The sequence below is a fragment of the Chiroxiphia lanceolata genome, chromosome 3, assembly GCF_009829145.1.
Source record: "Chiroxiphia lanceolata isolate bChiLan1 chromosome 3, bChiLan1.pri, whole genome shotgun sequence".
NCBI lineage: Eukaryota > Metazoa > Chordata > Aves > Passeriformes > Pipridae > Chiroxiphia > Chiroxiphia lanceolata.
Window position 1 is genome coordinate 71,764,155 of NC_045639.1, and position 22,924 is coordinate 71,787,078.

Genomic DNA, 22,924 nt, shown 5'->3' on the forward strand with positions numbered 1-22,924 from the left:
AGAATTGATCTTCAAATAAAACCTCCTTGAAGCACTAGAACAGTCCATTGTAATTGCACAAGAAGATGGGGAGATATGGCAGGAAGCAAGATTGGCTGAAGAGGGAGGTTCTAGCTGAGCTCAGATATAGAAAGGAAATATGCAGAAAAGTGGAAACAGGGTCAGGCTACCAGGAAATCTAAGCACCAAGAGTTGAATTAGGAAAGTCACGCAGCTGGGATCGAAACCGCCAAGAAACATAGAGGGCAATAAGAAGGGCTTCTACAGATAAGCAGCCTTGAAAGAAAGGTGAAGAAAAATGTAAGCTTGTGGCTAAATAGTGCAGGCAAGATAGAAAGGACGTAGTGACATATTTATAGGAAAGACTGAAGTACTTAATGCCTTCTTTGCACTGGTTGCTTACTGCAAAAGTCAGGTCTCTGAGCCTAGTAATAAAATATGGGCCCTGAGGCACTACCCACCATACAGGAAGATAAAGTTAGGAAGAATTTAAGTGTTTCCGGACATAGGACCAGACAAGATGCATCCACAGGAGTTGAGGCAGCTGATGTCTTTGTGGGGCTCCTCTTTGTCATCTTTGAAAGGCTGTAGCAACTGGGAGAACTTCCCAGTTTTTGGTATTACATCAGTATTTTAGAAAGCTGATAAAGGAGATCTACAATGTGGTCATCTCCTGGAAAGATGAAGGAGCAAGTCCTCCACGTTTCAGACACATGAAGGACTGGAATCAAGCAGCAGATTTATCAGGGTTAAATCATCCTTGGCCAACCTGATAGTCTTCTATGATGAAATGGCTAGCTTTGTGGATGAAAGGAGAGTTACAGATGTAGCTTATCTGAAGCAAGACTTTCAACAAACACAGTCTTTCATAGTGTACTGGTAGCTAAACTGAGGAGATGTGGACTGGATGAGTAGAGTGCAAGATGAGTGAAAAACTGGCTGGACTGCTGAGATTAGAGAGTAGTGGTTAATAGTTCAACATGGTATTGGGTTCGTGTGTCAAGGTTTTGGTAGCGGGAGTGCTACAGGGTTCTTCTATGGGAAGCTGTTAGAAGCTGCCCCTGTGTCTGACAGAGCCAATGCCAGCTGGCTCTGAGGTGGACCTGCTGCTGGCCAAAGCCAAGCCCATCATGAGTGGTGGTAGTGCTTCTGGGATAACAGATTTAAGAAGGGGAAAAATGCTGCAGAAACAGCGATGGAGAAAGGAGTGTGAATATGTCATTTTTTCCTCCCCACTCAGCACTGGTGAGGCTACTGGTAACTATACTTCCTATGGAATAAGATAGACTTCGGGATTTTTACTTTTTTTTCACCATCAACTCTAACACCCATCTTCCTATTTTATGTGCATTATATGCTTACTTTTTTCCCTAAGAAGTCAGAGTGATTTAACAACTAGCTCATGTAACAAATGTTGTACAAATACAACCAAGAGAAAAGAAAACAGAAAAACTCTCATCCAATATTGATTTTAAAGTCACTAAAAACTCTTTGTAAATTTAAATCTCCACAGTACACTTCACTGATGGAGAAAAAGAAGATATATCAGAATATATATATATATTCAGAGCTGGAATTATCACCACTTTAGTACTACAAAATAATCAAAGTGAATTTGGAATCACTGAGAAATATTATTTCCCTGGGTAAAAGTACTGAACATGACCTAGTTGCACCAAAAAACCCAGTTTTGTCTGGAATAGAGAAATCCTGTGTTTTATTACAAATCATTACTATTTCTTTCAGAAATCTAAGAAAGAAACTGTGCCCTACGTCAGATGTAACAGACACAGAAGTTTACTGAGAATATAAAATTACTTTTCAAAGCCATGGTGACTTGAATGGGCAGGGAATCTAGCCTGCTGTCCCTGCCTCACACTTGGCACCGTGTTTATCCATCAAATCCTGTGATATTTGGTACTTTATTGCCATAATGTCAGGTTTCATAATTTAGCCAATAGACCAAGTTGTAACAAGTAGCTGTGGATGACTGTGTCTAACTCAGATGCTTGGACTTATGCAATGTAACACAGAAAAGGAATTAAATCCTTATTTGAAATTATTTCAATATAGAGTTGTACAGTAAGAAATTTTCTTACCAAGGTATAAAAGATGACTTGTGGACAAACAGCAGTTAATTCTGGTTTCAGTTCTGGGAGTTCCCAAGTGCCAGGTGACACACGGGTGCTTAGTGTCTTCTTGTACTGAGGACTGGACTGCTCATGTCTCAGAGCTGACATTTCGATGGTATTAATAGTTCAGATTAATGGTGAACTATATTCTTGCCTAAAGATAAACAACGTCAGGGCTGTACCAATAGCCAAAGACCACAAGATTGTTGTATTATCTTCCTTCTGCTTTTGTTTTACTTTCTGGCTGTGCTATGATTCACCATTAAGTTAATGGTGATCCTTGGTCATAAATGGCTAAATTTGTGTATCAAACATAGGTGGAGCCAATACTGAGATAGTACTGACAAAGTCATTAACTTTTCTGTCAGTATTCCCAACAGAAAAAACAGAAGCATCAGGAATCATCATCCTACTATCTTTTGAACTCCAGACACTCTTCTTGGATAATACCTGACGGAATAAGTATTACTTAGTATTAATATGCAGAGGAGTAAAACTGTACCTAAGTGAACAATCGGTTGTTGGCATTGTCAGTATATTAAAAAAGAAAGCTTATGGTCTGGTTTATGTTCTTAAGAAATCTCCATATGTACATGTGAAATTTTAAAAAATGGTATTTCCCCTCCTCCTCACTCAGACCAAGATGTCTTAATGAGTCTACGACAAAGTAGCAAAATCAAGACATTTTGTTCAAGGTAAGTAATAAGCAGCAGATCTACAACTAGGATTTCTATGTCCAGTCACTTGTTATAGCAATAAAAGATTTTTTTGATAGTCTGAAATATGACTTAGAAATTTTAAGTTAGAACTAAAAGAGGAAATGACGATTGGAACTAGATGATCTTCAAGGTCCCCTTCCAACCCAGACTGTGAGGGAAAACTAAGACAGTTGTCAGCACACCTCACTTATTTAGAAAAGAAAGAGTTTAAAAACAGCCTAGGATATTTCCAAATATATTTGCTGTTACAGAAGACAAATATTAATAGATGAAGAGAGCACAAAAGAAAAATTATATCCAGATAAGAGTGATTTTTTTACTTCCACAAACTTATAAATTAGAAGTGCATCTGGAAAACATTAAGTGCCATCAGACATGGTATTTGAATCTTGTAATATTTACAGGAAGTTCTCAGATGAATGAATCAGCTTCTCATGTAATTAATCAAATTAATTCTTCACTGGGAGTACGCAACACTGAACTATTTAGCTAGATATAAATAGCAGCCTTATGAGTTTCATTTGACTCTTACTCACTGCTGCATGTTAAAAGGTGTACATTAATGATTCTCACAATCTGGTTTTGTTTACACACTCAAAAGACAATAGCTAGGAAATTAAAGCAAAATACATTTTGCCTTCTATTGAAAACTGTTAGGGAAGTGAAGGGAAAACATCAGTAGTGATTGCTGATCAGTTTCTAGTAAAACAACGCTGGAATGAGTTAAGTTTCACATATCTGTGTGTTTTGCCAATGATGTAGTGGAGTCAAGGTTTTACACAAAGAGGAGCCAGGGTTCTTTCTTATGTGTACGTATAACTTACATGAGTAAGTATATACATTATATACTTAAAAAGTATCCTTATTTTGTGGTATGTGTAGGTGACACATGTAGGTGGCTTTCTATGAAAGCAGCATTAAATTCATTCCATGCGATCAAAGCAATGAATATGTTATCCCAGTTCTAGCAAAATACAGAGGAAGACACTATGTCATATCTCAGGTAACTTTTCAGCAACCAAATGTTGGCATGATTTGCCTTTACCAACATGTTCTGACTTTGTAGCTACTCTTGCTTTGAGAAGGGGTGTTGGCCTAGGGTTCAGGAAAGGAGTCCAGGGGTCCCTTCCAACCTAAATTGTACACTGATTCTGTTTACAAATCTTCATCTGCACTATCATTACACCAAAACATAACTGCCCACAAATATGTAAACCATCTGTTGCATTTCTCTGATTTCTGTTAGAATTAGTGCATCTTTAATTATAATCTTGTTCGTTACAAGCGTCTTTAGATTGCATATGTACTCAATAACAGGTGTTTTCATTCAGGTGCCATTAGGCAATGACTAACTGTGTTGTCTGATGATGACGTTTAAAATGGGGAAATACTGTTTGAGGATCTTTGGAATTGGAAAGATGTTTGTTGAGCTCCCCTTCCAATTTAGACTGGTCCATCCTGCCAAGTGATGGTGCAACTTAAAGGATTAGAGAACAATGTGGAAAACAATATGCCAAAGGAGGTAACTCCTTTTTTATTATATCTATTTTGACATTATATCCTAGCAATTACTTTTAATGTTTGGATTTGGATTCATTATTTGTAGTCATAATAGCTAAGTTGGCATTCACTAGGTTTATTTGTTCGGTAGTCACATTATATTTTGTGTGTTTACCTACAACCAACTTTGTCTCAGTAGCAGAGCCTCATTTGCCTATTGAACTATTGTCTTTATAATCTCAAACGGATTTTTACAATGTATCTTGCTGCATCTGTGTCTGGTAACTACATCAGGAGTTTGCTAGGATGTTTAAATAGGAAGATACTCTACATAGCAAGTTATTTCACTTTATAACTTAACTGTGTTTTATTCTCTACTTGGTGTCCTGTATCTAGATCCAGCAAAAGACTTGAACACTTAATGGTGTTTAATTTTCAGCCTATGAAGTGGAATCCATATGCCTGAGTCAGATGCTTATGTTCCTTATACTATACATGAGAGAATAATGCAAAAATATGTGTTTCGTCTGTTTCGTAGTTGTCATTAGTAATCAAGAGAATGCTGATTGCACAGTCTAGCTAGCCAGTGCCATGCTTCAAGAGCTACAGACCTTAGGAAGTGAACACAGGCAGTGTCAAGAAGGGGTCACACACATTCTCAGTACAGTCACACTAACAGTACTACTGATAATAGCAGGGGTGGCAGACTCCTTCCTGCCTGTGAGAAAAAATGAGCTGGCATTATCTTTGTGATGCTGCAACAACGATCAGTCAAACCCTTCAGCCTACAAACCCTACCGAAACAACCCTTTTCTATAGAACTCTGAGGAACTCATAGGAGGAAACCTGTGGTTCTCCTTGGTTTCCTGTAGGGAAATCCATATGTGCAAAGCTTTCTGAAAGTTTGTAAATCCTGTAACCGGGAAAAAATCTTTGTAAAAATGTTGGGTTTTGGTTTGGGTTTTTCGTTTTCTTCCAGTGGTGCTGGCATCCCACAGCAGCTCCTACTGGTCAATGCATCCTCATGTGACAGGTTTCAGCAGAGCTGTGACAGCATCAGGGGATTCCTTGCAGAAACACATGAGAAGCCTCTAGCAGTGTGCAGTGCTTGTGGGCTGGATGCCTCTATAATTGTGGGATCAGCTCTGTGCAGGTCTCCTGCCATTCCAGTCGTTTCCACACCATCCACACTAGTTAAAACTGTGGTGAGTGCACAGGCAATACTTCTGGAGGAGCCTCTCCCCTTCCACTATCATGCCCAATACATGTGCCCAAGGTGAGTGTCGGTTGCTTATATTTAGGAGCGTAAGGGAACTGGCCCCTTCAGAGCCTAAAGCCCTTGCAGTGTCACATGTGCTGTGTGTCTTCTTTCCCTGTGCTTTGGGTAGATCATACCTAATATTACATTTACTCCCTGTTTACAGCAGTTTACCTGCTTCTTTAATTAACGTCACAAAACCCTCGGAGAAAAGGTAAGGAAAACTTCACTGTGTATGTCCCCAGGAACAAAACTGCCACACCTTAACTTTTTGCTTACAGAGCATTAAAAAAAAAAGGATCATTTTATATTAGGGCTCATGTTCAGAATATTATGTTTTATAAAAAATAGGTCATCATGACAAATTTATTTAAACTGAGGGAAAAAACCCCCAAGCTCTTCAGACTTTTCTGATCTTTCAGATTACTGAAAAAAATACTAGAGTTACACAAGTCATACTGTTGGGTCAGCAACGCACAAATTCAATAAAATGCGAGTCTTTATGTGAACCCCACGAAAAGTCAGTAATAACTGCAGTCAGTTTCCGAATTCCTTAACACTCCTTCAGCAGCAGTGGCCACTGCGTGACATCTGGTGGCCACAAGGCGGCATGGCCAGAACACAGCATTATTGAAACTGCAGCGTGTGCCACCCTACCAGGTAAACCCAGAGTGTATCGGCTCTCCTCCAAGCGGGCCAAACGCCCGCTGTAATAACTATTGCTGCAGTTGTGCGTTTTGCCACGGAACAGCCCAGCTTCGACTACTGCTAGTGTGTGGCACACTAGGATCCATATCTTCCTTGGATTTACAATGTTCCCTCCCACCTGAAAAGTTCTGTCCTTCCTGTGCACTCCTACAGCTGTAGGACATGGAGATGGGGATTTGCTGAGTGACAGAATTGTGGGAGATATCCTTTAAAATGCAGAGGTGGAATTCACTGTGAACTTGGCCCTACTGTGGCAATAAAAACAATTCCAGAATGATGCTTTGGTATGTAACAGATGTCACCGGTGGCAGCAGGTACTCCTCATCCTCCTGTGACTGTGCTATAAAATCACAGAATCACAGAACATTAAGGGTTGGAAAGGACCTTAAAGATCATCTAGTCCCAACCTCCCTGCCACCTCACTGGACCAGGTTGGTCAAGGCCTTATCCAACCTGGCCTTGAACACCTCCAGGGTTAGGGCATCCACAAGCTCCCTGGGCAACCTGTTCCAATGTCTCACCATCCTCGCAGTAAAGCATTTCTTTCTAATATCTAACCTAAATTTCCCCTCTTCCAGTTTGTACCCATTACTCCTTGTCCTATCACTAAAGTTGCTCCTGAAGAGTCCCTCTCCGGCTTCCCTGCAGGCTTCCTTCAGATACTGGAAGGTTGCTATGGGGTCTCCACACAACCTTCTCTTCTCCAGGCTGAACAGCCCCAACTTTCTCAGCCTGTCTTCATAGGGGAGGTGCTCCAGTCCTCTTATGAACTTCGTGGCCCTCCCCTGGACTTGCTCCATCTATCAGGGTGGATAAGATCTACTACACAAAGAATAACACAATATCCCGAGTTGGAAGGGACCCACAAGGATCGTGGAGTCCAGCTCCTGGCCCTGCACAGCACAGCCTCAAGGATCACAACCTGCGCCTGAGGGCCTTGTCCAAACGCTTCATAAACTCTGTCAGGCTTGGTGCTGTGACCACTTCCCTGGAGAAACAGGAGAAGATAACAATTGGGTAAGAGAGAGCAGAGAGATCAAGTGCTCAAAATCCTCAGACGCGCGGCTTATTGACTGAGCGACCCCGTCGCCGCCGCCTCAGGAGCGGGACGGGCACAGCTGCAGCCCGGAGACCTCCTGTCTTCGGCGCTGCCGCTGCAGCATCACCAGCACACTCGGGGCAGCGGGAGACCGACTCCAGGACCGACTCCAGGACCGACTCCAGCACGGACTCCGGGACGTACCTTCCCGCCGGACCCTCCCTCCCCACCCCGTCGCTTCCGGCTTCTGGCGCTGGCGGGGGCGGGGCCGCGAGCCGGGCGGAAGCCGCGCGGCGGGCGGCGCGTGCGCGTGGGGGTGTGGCCGCGGCGGGGGCGTGGCAGCAGATCGGTTCCTGCCCCGCGCGCGGGCCAGCGGGTGTCGCCGGTCGCGACAGAGGTAACGGCCGCGCCCACGCACGGCGCCCCCCGGCCTCGCCCGCGACCGCCCCTGGGCCCTGCGGCTGCCGGGGGACAGCACGCCCGGCGCTGTCGCCGTGGCGCTCACGCACGGCGGGAGCTCCGCTGATTCACCTCGGGCGGCCGCCGGCAGGGAGGGAGGGAGGCAGGCGGACAGACAGACCGACAGACCCTGCGGGGCCCGGCCGGACCGTCCCCCGAGTTGCTGTCGAGGCGGCCCCGGGGCTCGGGCGGCGCTGGGCGATGCTAGGGCCCGTCTTGCGGCCTCGGTGACCCCCGGGCCGGTCCCAGTCCCGGCCCCGGCGGCGGGAGGCCGGGCTCGTGTCGGTGTTCCCGCCTTGTCTGCGGAGACGGGCTCTGCCGCCTGCCCGGGGCACCGGGGCCTCGGCGGGTGCGGGAGCTACGGGGTCACCACGGGGCGGTGACGGGAAAGGTCCCTTTGGCTCTGCAGCTGGGGTGTGATGCAGCCTTAGGAAATGCTAATTTACTCCTTATCCACCATGTGTTTGTAGTTGGGAACTTAATTCATCCCGTTCTTTGTACCAAGTGATGCGTTTAATGCCCCGGTGACAGCGTTGATCGCGTCTGCAGGAGCGTAGTTATGGAGGAGCCTTTAACAAGATTGTTTTTTGTTCACGGTCGTGCTGACTTGTTTTTTTTTGGGGGGGGGGAAATGGGTTACAGTTTTAGCTGAAGAAACAAACTGGTCTACATGTGCTTCACTGTCCATTGGAAGAATGACAGATGACAAAGATGTACTTAGAGATGTGTGGTTTGGGCGAATACCGACCTGTTTCACTTTGTATCAGGATGAGATAACTGAGAGGGAAGCTGAACCTTACTATGTGAGTATGACAAAGGTAGTCACAAATAGTCCAATGCCATGGTTATGTTTGTTTCCTTCATTCTCATTGTGTGTTATTAAAAAACACAATGTTTTTCTTCCTGTTCCTGGTACCTTCTGAAAGTAAACATATAACCATGCTGTGTGGTTTGTTTCTCTTCACAGCAGATTGAAAACTTCAATCTTGTTTCACTAATGAGGGAAACTTACCACAGGTCATTAAGATCTTTTTAAAAAATTATGAAAAAGTCAAGTGAAGGTAAAAGAAGGAGGCTCTACATGAGTTTGTGTGTTCTTGGATGGTGACCAGAAGGGAGAGAACTTTTATGTTATCTTAATATGAAAATACTCAATCAGAGTTTTATGAAATCCTAAACACTAAGATCGGTCACCTGTGTAACACAAACTCATAATGACCACTGGCTCCGGTATTTCTGCTCATGGATGACTTCTGCTTATTTTCTTTGCTTTAAATGCCAGCAGCCATGAGAGATCTACCTCAACAGTAAGAAAAGCAAGTAGAATGATTTAACAGAACAGTGCCTGAACTGGATTGCTAGCTGATGATAAAAATGAGGATGATGGATATATTTGAGTTGTAAACTGGAAGTGCCTACTGTAGTCACGTGGTATTTATTTATACTGTACTCATCAGTTTTCATTCTTTCAGCACCTCATAGACTTTTGATTCATAGAGAATGTTAGCTGATTCAGTGAAACTTAAATTTGAAATGTAACAAGTGCATGGAAGGAATATCCTGAATTACTAGTTTTTATGTGATTCTGAATTTCTTAAGTCTTGTAATATCCCATTATACACAAGTAGAACTTTTTTCCTGTGTTCAATAGCATCTGTCTGTCATCAGTTTCTGATTTACTGAGTCAGAAATCTGTATTTAATGGGGGTTTGAAATGTAATAAACCATAATTGCTTTTTGTTCCATGATAATAGTGCTTATCTTTCTATATTTTAGTTTTACCACTGGTAAAAGATAAACCACTACAACATCATAACTAGCTACTTTACTTCTGAGCTACCTAGAAGTCTCATACTTTAAATTATATATATGTGAGTTAAAATATATGTGCCTGCATTGTGTAGGAGCTACTTGAAAGGTATGAGTTTAAATATAGAGATGTGCAATCTCAATCTGTTTAACATTAGCATGGAAACTCTGAAACCACATTATCTTCATGGTGTGGCCATCTTTCTAGGCCAAGGAGATAGTTTTAAGCTGGTAGGGTTTCTTTTATTTACTCGGCTTAAACTGTACACAGAAATTCTCAATGCTTAATTCTTTATTTCTGCAAAATATGATTATTCACACATGACAATTCTAAAATTTTAGTTTCTTCATTTTTCAGGTCATGTTGGAGATAATAGTATAGCTTTGCTTCTTGAAAGGACCAAGGAGTGATGCATATATGCATCACCTTATGACACCGCATGGGGGTTGGAGAAGTAATTTTAAATTAACTTGTCTATCTTTTGGTAAGAGTAATCACATAAAGACTAGGCAGCTCTGGTGAAACACTGTCCTGTTGCTATAGTCAAATCAGGTAGGTTTCTGCAGAGTTACAATGGAAATGGATATTTTGATTTTCTTTGGAGTGTTTCCTACGGATGCTTGTTTTGAGTGGAAGTGTATTTAGGAATAGTTAGGTTGAACTACTTTTTATTGCTGATCTATCTGATTTTTCCCTTGTCCTAAAGTTGTTATGAATTTTATTTTAAAATTATATACTGTTTGCCTCTTTGTGCAAACAACAGTTAGAAAGAAAATGTATACAGGAAGCAGAGCACTCATTGGCTGAGAATTGTCCAGTGTATAAGGAATAAAATTACAGCAGAAGACAGTCTTAAAATTATGTTCTGCTGAAGGGTCTAGTCTTTAACAGGGCCACAGAATGCTTTGTTTTATCTTCCTGGACACTTTGGTGATCAGACCAGTCCAGTTCCTGTTAAATCTGTGTTTTTTCTGTTTTACGGGGTTTTGCACGTAAAATACTGTTTTGCTTTACAATAAAACCTGTGGAGATATCTGGAGAGGTGCTCTTTTTACACCAAAGAGCAAACATTTATGCAGGCATTAGGAGTTCTTTGTATTTCACTTAACCTCCCGGTTCATAAGAAAACATACTAAATACTGTAGCAATATACAATATGCAAAAGGAAGGTGGTGTTGCCGTTTGTGTAATTTTAGGGATGGCATGTTCTAGCCTACTAGGATTTATTCTGCCTGCTAATGTATTTGGAGATTTACTTTTGGTTTTTTAATTTAATGAGGAGAACTTCTAATCTTATTTGTTATCTTTCTGCTGGTGGAGAGGGGATATTAAAAGGTAACAAAATGAACATGTTTTTAAACTATGCTTTTAAAGATCTCAACAGATTTAGTACACTTGTAAATCTCTAAGATAATTAAAGCTAGAAAAGTGATAGAATAGGATCCTTCCATTTTTCCCATGGAAGGGGAAGACTGTAAGAAGGTAAAAGAGGTGGGGAGATCAAAAAAAGAGTTCAGTGGGTTCTACAAGTGCTCAGTCCACATTAATCTGATCAACTGTTGGGTTTTATACTTCAGAGAGGCCTTTGGGGAGTGCTGGCCACAATCTGTTAAATTCAGCTAAATACTGAATGGTTATTGTCTGTGATCTCTAATTGTGTTGAAATCAAAGCTGCATTGTTCTTTCACACTACAAACTGAAGTAAAATATTTTACAGAAGAAGTTTTACAGTTTAAATGGTTATGTCAAACACTGTTGCAATAAATAATGCTTTAATATATTTATCTATTCCAGCATGGCTGTGCCACATGCAGCATGCTGAAAATTGGCTTTTGTAACAGTCCAAATAAGTCTCATCAGAATACACCAGCATTAATTTAATTGTAAATATCACACAGAAATAATACAAAATTATTACCAAAAATATGATTGGGATAGCCTGGACTTTATTCTCTCAAGAACAATCAGTGGATATGTGGAATAGGTTAATAAAAGATAAGATTATATTGTTGTTCAAGTCATTGAAGTACCAAACAATTCTCACTTGAGTGTGTACATGACTCCGTTGAATTTATTGAGTTTATTTACCTTTTAAAAATGAAGTCTGTGTTTTGATTACCTTGCTGAATTAGACTCCTATGAAACAAGGGAGAAACAATATGATGATGATATTAAAAGCAAAGCCGGATAAAGAAAACCTTCTACTACGTAGAAGATTGAGTGTTAACTGACATGATGACTGTGATGGTGGTGAGGCTTCATCTTATGTAGTTTTATATAATAGTAAAATTTAGGTGTATCACAGATGTAACCTAATGTAACATTATCTGAAAAAAACAATCAGTTCTCTTCTTATAAGAATTTGATTTACTCTCCATACTTCTTTATGAATCTGATATTTATAAATTATGATATCATGGCCAAAATATTATCTAATTTATATATTAAAATGTGGTCTAACTGTTGGAGAAATTCTGGAACAATGTTGCAGCAGAGATCAAATTTTCCATCAGACAAATATATCCTTATATGGTTTGGGATGTGTGTACCACAGATGTTCACTTAGGTCTAGCATTATTCATATACTATAAAGAAAATACTTTAGGAAGCAACACTGGTTATGAGGAACACTGGAAAACAAATGTTTCTCTAAATATGCAAGATATAATTTACGTGTTCCTTAGGTCTATCTATTTTTATTAATAATTATGAATCAAAACTTTACAGGATGAATACTATTAATTTAAAATGTCTGTTCTAAAGCTAATGGTGATTTTACAGGGAGGTTAATCTTTTCTCATTGGGACACAGAAATGCATTGTTTGTTAATGCTTACAGACTGATTTATCTAAAGTAAATGTACCACACAGTCGTCAGTTAGAGCACTGATTGATGCAGTCTGCTTAACTACTCTTATTAGGCACGAGATTTTTAAAAAACAGAGGGGAGGAGGTTGCAAATAAAAATAGCACAGCATTCTGATTTGAATAGTGTATAATGGTACACTTGAGAAAAAAAGATAGTATATGAGAATGCTGTAAGAAGGTGTCTTGTTTCAACTGATAAAATATTTACAGTTTTCTTTCTGATTTTAGTTGCAGGGCGAAGGTTAAATAGTGGAAGAATCATAGTAGCCTTGACTAATATGTCAAATTGGCAAACCCAGTGCAAAGAAAAATGGAAATTGCCAGCTATTGGAAGTATAAAACACTTGAAAATCAAACCCTTAAGCAGCTAGTTTTCAATCTTTTTTTTCTTCCTTGTATTTGAATTTCCATTTTGAAGTAATAGCAGATACACAGTGGCTCATTCTATACAGTAAGAAGTTAGAATCTCTTCTTATGTGTTCGTATGAAAAAGGTTTAAGACTTCATTATTTAGCCTGCTTAAATACAGAAAAGTGGAAATTGAATTCCACTGTTCTCCCTCCCACCCCATTGAAAGAATCAAGAACTTAATTTTATACTATTTTTTGCTATTAATTTTTTTACAATTTTTTGTGTTAGTATGTTGGATACTGATATTCTTCATCTTCTGAGTACATAATTTTATAGCCTTTCATTGACCATTAATAAGTAAACTAAAGATGTTTAAATGTCTAAAGGACATTTTACCTTGAAAAAGGGAAAAAGAGAATGCTGACTGAATTTTTGTTATGAAAATGCCTATTTGTTACAGATTTTTATTAATTTAGTATATTTTATATATACTCAAAGCTTCTATAATTTTTTTTCAGTTGCTTTTGCCAAGGATAAGCTACTTGACATTGGTAACAGACAAAGTGAAGAAACACTTTCAGAAAGTTATGAGACAAGAGGAAGTTAGTGAAATATGGTTTGAATATGAAGGTACACCACTGAAATGGTGAGTTTATTTAACTTTGTACCTTTATGCAGTTTGTCATGTAATAAGTTCCCAGGTTCAGCACAGTATCAGTACTTCTGAACTAATCACTCCCTTGGGTTTCAAAGATGGCAAAAGAGAAGGAGGGTAAGAAAAGCATGTTGTTTGGGAAAAACAAAAGAAGATTTAATTTTATACATATAGTAAAAATACTGGCAGAATAAAAAACAATATGTTCAAGGCAGAGGTTGTTCTGTGCTTACCATTTTTGTTCTAGTTGTTAGTGTAACATGAAATGCCTGTGGTTTTGGCTTTGCTGTTTCTTGCAGGAGAATCACCAAATAAGTCTTGCTTTAGCTTATTCCACCTTCTTAAAATATGCCTAATGACACAGATAGGAAGTAGTTTATTTCTGGAATCTGAATACAAATAGGTTACGTGCTTAAAGATAATAAAACATGTAACAGTTTTCACTGGTGTGATATGTGTTTGCACTGTAAAACAGTCTAATACTGATCTGCAAGCTTTTGTTGAATTCAATTAGTTCAACTTTATTTTTGTTCTGTCATATAGTCTATTAAAACTATCTTCTTTTGGGGTTTTGGGGTTATGGTTTTTTTGGGGGGGAGAGGTTAGAGAATCAGACTGACATTGTTTCATTTAATTAATTTGGTAAACACTGTTCATCAGATATTGTTTCTTCCTCTGCTGGGAAAGAGTTTTAAAGAAAATACTTTAAGAACTGCAGTGTTTGCTATCTCTATGTAGATATCATCAGCTCTCCAGAAGGTATTTAGTATTTTGAATGCTGAAGAGATTTTTATCTCTTTTTATTTCCTGTATCATAACAGGAAAGAAAACTACCAGTGATGTTTTTTATCTTCTTGAACCTAGAGTGTCTTATGACAAGCATTACATCGTTGAGTCCCTGTAGACTTGGTGATATAGTAGATCTCTTGTAGTCTTTTGTTTCTTTGAGACCAACCTTAGTGCCTTGAAAATATGTAAATAGAAAAGAGTATAAAACCTGCCTTTTTTACCTTTTTCATAACTGTCTGGCAAAACCAGTTTTAGACATCTATTTAAATTATCTAGGATTTAACAAGAATTTCTCGTGTACCACAGTGACTTTGAGTTGTGGATACTGTCTAAATAAACAGCAAGGTACCAAGCTTTTCCTGGTTTGTTCATAATCTCAGATAGAAAATGGGAGGAAACTGTAAGCTTTCACTGAAATTGTAACAAGAAATGAAAGAGAGGCTTTTTACATCAATCAAAAATACAACTGTATTTTCTATAAGTTTTCAAATACCATGATGATTAAACTAGAATTTAAAAAAAATTGTAGAATAAAGAGTAAAATATAAATTATAATTCTAAAATTAAGTGATGAGTTAGTAAACTCATTGAACATTGAGATGGAAATGAATAGTGTAATGATGATCTGCTAATTAAGGCTCTGATCTTTGAGAAAAGCTCAGCGTATTCTGCCAGGAGCAGTGTTGATTTCAGTGGAATTGCATTTCTAAGGAAAATGCTATCTGCAAACCATTATTTTAGGAGAATGGTAATTCCGTATATAACCGAAGGTTCTTCCAGGGAAGACCCAAATACCAGAACTGAGAATTAGACTGAGCTAGTAGTTTGTAGAGAAAGAATAGTGAGCATTAATGTTTAATATTTTTAGCTATGACTTCTGCATTCAGAATCAAATAGAACTTGTTAATAATCTTGCTTATTTTAATTATTTGCTTTTTATTGTGAGGTCGTGTTGCTTACAGTCAGTGCAGTTTCATACCTGGTTGGGATGAAGTGTATCTCTGTTCAGCTGCAGCTCTTCTCTTTTCCAGTGAGATTTTTGGTGGAAGTCTGAAACATAGTTTCAACTTCATGGGCTGCAGCACATGGGCCAAGTTCCTGAAGGAGGAGGAAGCTCTCCAGGTCTGGAGTTACAGGGGCCTGGGGTTTCCCACTGAGATTGTTGGGACAGGGAAGATGGTCTCTTTGCCTGCAGAAGGTGTGTGTACTGGGGGGGGGAGGCTCTGTGTCACCAGGGTAAAGGGCTGCAGGGAGAGGTTACCAGACTGTGCAGCATTAGTGACTACAAAAGGAAGTAGATCAAATCTCAGAGACCCTGCAGCTACAGGAGCCTAAACCTACAATTACACTGAAGGAAATACAGGCAAAATCTGTAGTTATTGGGTTAAAAGCAGTCTCTGAAGACATGTAAGAGCAGGAAGCTTATGAGTTCTGGCAATGGGAGGAAGGTTCCAGCGTAGATTCAGTTCTGGCTGCAGGTGAAGGACTGAAAGCTTTGTCCAGTGATGCATCTGATGTTGCTGAGCCTGAACTGTGCAGGGGCACCGGGAGGAAATGACAAAAATAAGTCCAAAGCCTGTATTCTGCTTATTGTCATTTCTCCAGGATTTTTAACTCTGCCATTTCACAGTCACTACAGCTAAAGCTGCCACTGATTATCATATCCAAAACTCTTTTGTCTTGTTAATAAGTAACAGATTCAGCTGTGGGTCATGTCTGGTCCATCCATCTTGACTACTTGTGTCTCACTGTCTAGATGTCAGAGATTAACATGAAACAAGGTCTGTGATGCAGAACTTCTTGAGTTTTTTAAAGAAGACTTCTATCTATTTTCTTACCTGGATTGCATGATCTGTTGCCCTGACTAGTACTTCCTCTGATCCTGAACCACAAGAACTCAACCAACCTGTTGTCCGTCCCATTAAGTTTCATCCATCTAAGCTGCTCCCTCACATGGATGACAGCCCTCTGTCCTCATCTGCCCTGCATGTCTTTACTGAGCAGTTTACGTCAGTCCTTTCACAACAGTATTCCAGTTGTGCAAGCTGTCTCACTCTGTCTCAGGCAGACCAGCACTATCACAGTTATGTTGCTGCATGTGGAACTCTAGTTTCTCCTGCTTGTTTCCCAAGCTGTGTGCACTTATGTAGACACAATTGTGGTAGACTCTCTTCTACCTGCTTTTATTGCTTTGACATCTCCCTTGTAGCTGTCACTTTTCGTCACTTACTTTCAACGCGTGTCCATTAATTTCTGTTTATCTGTGGGTTTTTATTCACATTCCTGTTGTTTATGGTCTAAAACTCTCCTTACCAGGCTGGCCAACCTGAAGGCAAAGATACTTGTGTCCCACTTAGGTGCATTCCATCTCTCCCCAGCATTCCTTTATCCCCAAAGAATGTCCTGTGTATGTAAAAGCCAAGTCCAGTTACTCACACCTCTGAGCCAGTGTCCTTTTATGGCAGAATTGTGGAGATGCCACCTAGCCTTTAGAGCTGTATAGTCACTTTTGGTACACTCAGGAGTTCCCTTGCAGCACTTAAGATTTGTGCCCATGTGGGTGAACAGCAAGGACTAATAATCCAAACACAGGACAAACTTTGCTAGTCTGCAACTTCTTAACAAGCGGCAGACCTCTGCAGGTTAACAAGTGAGGTTGGCAGATGGGGGAGAGCTCCCTCCTGTGTAGGATAGTCTCCTAGTACTATCACTGCTTCCTGTTGCTGTGGATGTGCTGTTCAGACAACTTCCTCAGAACTTCCAGCTGCTTGTCTGCCACTGAGGCACTGATAGCAGGTGGAGAAGGAGCCTACCCTCTTGCCAGAGGTTAAGGAAACTTTTCTGTCTTTCCATCCAGGATGGTGTGGCAGTCACATACTCGCACCACCTGAGCTGGGACCGAGGTCCCTTTGCAGCTGGCGTCTCCAGGGACCTGATGGGTGTCCTGTGTGACGCACCCCACGTGCGCACAGTCAGACAAGGTTTCCTTACTGACTTGACCCTTGGCTTCCCAAAGCAGGCCCAGACATCTGGATCCTGAAAATAGTTTCATTGTGGTGCCAACAACAGAATAACAGTTTGAGCTGGGTGCCTCTGAAGAGGTACCTCAAACAAAGGAAACCCTGGGCTTTTATACCCTCTTGATGTATGTGTGTGATAGTCTGGGGTTTTCCTGCTGGGCTGTTGACTCCTGCTGCATCTCCAAGTGTCTTGTCCCCTGGCTGCAGCCACAGGTCCCCATGCCCTTTGTCATGCAAGGGGTTGGTGCCAGTTCCCAACCTTTTGCTTTGGGCTCCCTTCACCCAGAGCTCAACCTGCAGCTGGCACTGCAGCTGTGCACCAAGCTACCTGCACCAAATGTATTTCTCCATACTAGAGGTCACAAGACTCTGGTCTTCCCCATCTTTTGAGTCTCCGTTGACCACTCCAATGACTGCCAACTCTCCTTCTCACCAGGTTCTCTCATCTCTGCAAGGTCTCAGTGAAGATACCATCCATCTCTTTATTTTTCCTGATGGTCTGCAGCCCACTGACCTCCTGCAGCTCTGTAATTTGGTGACATAGCTCCTTCACTAACAAGCACCTCCTCTAGGCAGGGACATTTCCTCTGCTTGCCTCAACCCTCAGGAAAGGTCCCAAGCTCTTGTGGCAGCTTGAGACATGGAGAGCTGCATCCTTTCTCAGGAGCCGTGCCTGAGCCACATGCCATTCTGATGTGCTGGAGTGGTTTCTTCAGCAGATGCTAGAGGCTGACATCCTCTAGCTTGTTTTCATCCTATTTGAGCACTTGGACATGGCCTTCAGTGGAGTTTTTGTCCCCTTTCTGTGGATTGTATTCTAGCCCTGGATGCATAGGTGTGTCTCTCTTGTACCAACTGGGTGGATGACTGACCCTTCCTATTCTTGAATCAGTGGAAGACAAAAGGTCAAAGCACCATTTGATCAGGCATCTATCAGCTGTGCAAAGCACAGGGATTTTACTGAAAACATCTTGATTACATGAACTTCATTATGTAATCTGTACTGGGTAGAAGATACAGAGGTAGACCAAGACCTGATGCAGGCATTTTTGTGTGGGTGTGGGGTTTGGTTTTGTTTTTGTAGTTATCTATTCTATTGTATAGATGGAAAGTAACTGGAAGTAATTGTTCATGTTTGTGAAAGTTTGTGTTCATCTTATTATCAAAAGAAATCTGACTTTTGTGAGTTACTTGTCTGAAAAACACTCTTTCATGGAACTCTTGCTGAATCCCTATTAAGGGACATGATTGGCAGTTAGTAGTAAAAAGTCTTGTGATAAGAACTTGAACGTTAGCAGTGAATGAGGATAAATCTGGATATGTGCTCTATTGTTTGTTCTCATGTAAGTTCAGGAATTGTAGTAGTTTTTTGGTTTTTATTTTGCTGTTGTGGTGAATTTGTCTTAGCTTTGGGGTAACTCACCTGCAGAGGGTGCTAAAGCACTGCTTTGTAAGAATTTAACAGGTCAGGAAACTGGCTTGGCACAGGTGCTTTTAGAGTAATGCTCTCGGTTATTACTCTCCAGAGTTTAAAACTTACGTATGTGCTTGGTTCTGCGACCTGTGCTCAGTCCCATTCAATTCAGAGAAACTACTGAGTTTACACTTAAGTGTGTGTTTATCTCTTTGTGAGATGAAAAGCCAGTAAGGCTCTTTTAGTTACGATTTTTGAAAGATAACAGAATGGAGCTTGATATGCTAAAAGAAAAAAAAAAAATCAAAAATCTTGCCCTTGTCTGCATGTGAGAAAACTGAAGGAAGAGCTTTTTAACCAGTGCCTGTAGAAGTTTTGTGTGTGTGAGATTTATTCCTTACACCTCTGGGGGCTGTATCTTCCAATGAATTTAAAGGAGAGAAAGCTATAAAACAGAAGTGAATATTTGGAGGAAGCAAGCTTCTTTATGTAGCTCCTTTAATCTAGAATACCACTGAAATACAAAATTCCAATTTATTTTTTTCTTCCCTTTTCATTCTTTTTAATTTGATAGTAAAAATATTGAGTTCATATTGATCTATCCTCTTTCAGCCCTTTACAGATGTGTCATTTTTTCACTTTGCTGTTTATTCTCTACAATGACATCAGGCATGTGAGAGGGGGAGAGGATGTTAAGGGACTGTGTGGTGTAAACCCAGGGCATTGAACTATCTGAAAGCATGTAGGCTTTTCTGTCAGACCAACTATTCCTGCCACTGTTACACTTTTTAACTAGAAGTTCTGTTTTGAAGGGTTCCACAGAGCAGCTGTAGGCCACGTAATGCTGTTGCAAAAGTAGCAGTGTTTTGTGGCTACAGCTTGGAGAACATGTAAATTCCAGGCTCGATTCTGCCAGAAACTGTCGGTCATTTATACTTGCCTGTATAATTTTTCTGAATAAGCAATGAATAATGCTAAGTGTGGGATTCAAACAGCTAATTTTTTTTTGTGTGTAAATGCAAGTATGTTAACTGTTATATGTAGAATTAAATTCACAGTGTCTATATTAAATTAATATCTCGTCATTTTTAGGCATTACCCAATTGGTTTGCTGTTTGATCTCCATGCATCAAATACAGCCCTTCCTTGGAGCATCACAGTACATTTCAAGGTAAAACTGAAATACACCCTTAGTTAAGAGTAAGTGAGCATAAGATTGCATGAAGTTTGGAAGCTAGGAAAAGGTTTCGTAATTATTTTATAAAATAAGTGAATGTTCATTCTTCAGGAAGTGCATAAAGCTTTCTGTAAATCTGCAGTTGTTTTCCATGAGACTGTGTGTGCTTTCACGACTTTCCTTAGAAAATTATCTTGTTTTTTGAAAATCCAAAATTGTTTTTCGCGATAAGTTATGAGACGGCGTCAGTGTAATTAAGTAGGTTAAAGAGAACTTTCCATAATGTTTTTTATTCTATCATCTGGAGTTGACTGAAGATTGGGAAGATTGAGAAGTGCCTTTTAGGCATATATGAGCATGGATATGAGGTACTGTAGAAAACCTTAAAGTCAGGGAATGCTGCTGTACTTATGTTGGTCTCCTTTAGAGAACTGAGTGAAATTACTTTCTTCTTGTGGCAACTTAGTCACAAGAGAGACAGTATTTTGACTGTACATTGTAAAACCATTAGGTATGATTTAATTGCACTACTGATCTTTGTTCAGAAAGGTACTTGAGCAGGGCGAGCTTTGGTGCAGGATTCTTGCATACCCTGAAATGCATTGAGACAATAATCCTAGGTATGTTTTGAATTCAAAAGCACAACTAAAAATCATGGATATTTAATTTTGAAATGTTAATTTCTCCCTTGTAAAAGAAACAATCTGAAGGAAAGTGCTAGGTTAATAGGCTTGACTTCAGTGTGTGAGAGATTTGAGTGAAATTAAGAATGTACTGGGAAGTAGTTGTGTTGAACGTTTTCATTCAAACAATTATTCTCTTCAAGGTGTGTTAGAAAAGTTTTTTTAGCTGTAGTCTTATTCTTTTTGGAAGGGTACACTAAAATCATACATTCTTATTATGTGTATTTTGAATTTTTAAACTGAAGTTAGGGGTGGTTTTGAAACCATTGTAATTGCTGCACTTCTGTCTGATAAATGAAACTTCCAGAGTGTTCTGAAGAAAATGTAGGGCATCTAGTTTCATAAATCATGATTCAATTGTTACGTTCGGAGAGCTCTGGCCTGTTAACAGTGGCATTGTGTGGATGTTGCCATTGCAAAGTAGAGGCGTCTAGGGAATTAAGTTGCAGCACCACAGCTTCTCAATTTCATCCAGTAATGTAAATTGATTTTAATGTCCTTATATTGCTGCTTACCAAAAGATCAGCTACTTTAAGTTTTTCTCAAAGGTGTACGTTAAAGATCAACAGAAATAATTTAGTGCTAAGTCAGTGTTATTTTAAAAGCTGATGTATTTTAGTAATATAATACCTTGGAGTTAGCACCTGCATAATTGCTCTTCCCATTTTGATGTAATCTGAAAGTTTATTTAAATAACCCCCTCTTAATCCCTAAAGTCAAAACATAACTGAAATATATCAAAATGTGTCAAAATATTGACAAGGTTTACATGTGTTACAATTTCTTACAGCTGAATAGTTTAGCTGTGGGATTTCTGCCTAGATTATTCTTTTAATTTCTGTGTAGTTGTTCTTCAAAGAGTCATAATTTTCATTTGGCTTAATTGAACAGTGTTAAATTTTTCTGAGGTTTAACTTTTATTGTCATGGTTGTATCCTTTCTTCTACCAAAGCATGCAGTCAACAACAGGTAACTCAAACATCTGTAAAGAGTGTTTTTCAGCTTTAAAAAAAAAGTCAAACTCCCCCTATCAGGTTTCTTTGTTTAAAGTTCAAAACATGAAAAAGGTTTATTTCTGTTCAGCAGAAGTTTGTAAGTTGACAGATGCTTGTAATTGTCCTCCTGTGTTATGTATGCAGACCAAATAATAAACACACTTAGTCTTTGCATTGAAGAAACAGTTTATTATTTTGTTCTTCAAGTATGCAATAAAATAACATGCATTTATATCTTGTAAAGTTGAAAAACAGTTGCATTAAGTAGTTACATAAGGATGAGCTTGAACAGCATACAGTCTGACAATCATGAGAGGCTATAGACTGGGAAGTTGCTTTTTTTACCCAGGTGTGGCTTTAGAGGAGGAGGGAAACTATCCCTTCCTGTTAAAATCATCTCATGTTGCTCTGCAGCATGCTGAGCACTATTCATGTTCTCAGTGTGGCAACCAACTCTCCAGATTTTGGGCAGTAGATAAGTGGTGAACTGTTCTGGAAATAGCTGTACTACTGGAGAAGAGGAAACTGGGTGTGCCAGGGGAAAGGCTGATTTTCTCCTGCTGCTGAAGCCCTTATCTGCTGGTGCCTGTCTCTCCACCCATGACCTGATGTAGAGGAGGAGAGACTGCATCTGTCCTTACATAACAGCCATCATCTTGGTTTTTTTAGGTGAAAATTGGGTCGAGTGGAGTGAAGAGGAAGCACTTTTCCATGTAGCATATGGATAAATTGTGGAACTGCTAGGAGATATTGCGGAAGCTAGGAGTATAAATGTATAAATTTTGAAAGAAAAGACCACAGATGGTAACTAAACACAGATACATGGATGCTCCCCCTGCCACTGGGTACATTCCTTGTGGTTTTTCGTGCCCTGTTTTCTGTAAATGTAGTCTAATGCAACTAGACTGTCACAGTATAAACAGATGTTTTGTTAACTAGAACTGATAGATAAATATGGGTGGAATGAAGTTGTGAAACCAGACTGTTGAAATTGCCTGTGAGGTTGTTCAACCGTTTTATATGAGAGGTCATTTAGTGCTCCTGTCTGTACAAATGATGCGTATTTCTTTACGACCAGTTCATGCTGCGTCTGCTTGTATGTGAGAATAAAAACCAGTACTCATTGAGATTTTGAAGAAAATTGCAGTCAACCCTTGGTAACTTTTCTTTCAAAGATACAGAACATGGAGGGAGTAAGACATAACCAATAAGAGTACTTGAATTAAAGCTGCTTATGTCATCTCTTAAAACTGTTTGCAAATCTCCTAGTTGTAGAGCCAGGGGTGTCTATCAGCTTGTTTACGATTGACCCTTTCTTCAGGGAGCAATTGATCACTGTTTCCTCAAG

At 39.9% G+C, this 22,924-nt stretch overlaps 1 protein-coding gene across 5 annotated transcripts in view; it reads left to right on the top strand.

The window, feature by feature from the left end:
- The first annotated feature begins 7,668 nt into the window (after positions 1-7,668).
- ATG5 (autophagy related 5) overlaps positions 7,669-22,924 on the top strand; it is a 72,131-nt gene continuing 56,875 nt past the window's right edge. For 4 of the 5 annotated variants that reach the window (XR_004356027.1, XR_004356028.1, XM_032682882.1 and 1 more), the window contains exons 1-4: positions 7,674-7,753; positions 8,458-8,618; positions 13,362-13,489; positions 19,814-19,892. Coding sequence is in view for 3 of the 5 variants with exons in the window: in XM_032682882.1 (XP_032538773.1) it covers positions 8,511-8,618; positions 13,362-13,489; positions 19,814-19,892 (315 nt within the window). In the remaining 2 variants the exon portion in view is untranslated. Of the gene's footprint in view, positions 7,754-8,457; positions 8,619-13,361; positions 13,490-19,813; positions 19,893-22,924 lie in introns of all 5 variants that reach the window. The other variant, XM_032682879.1, reaches the window with a different exon arrangement.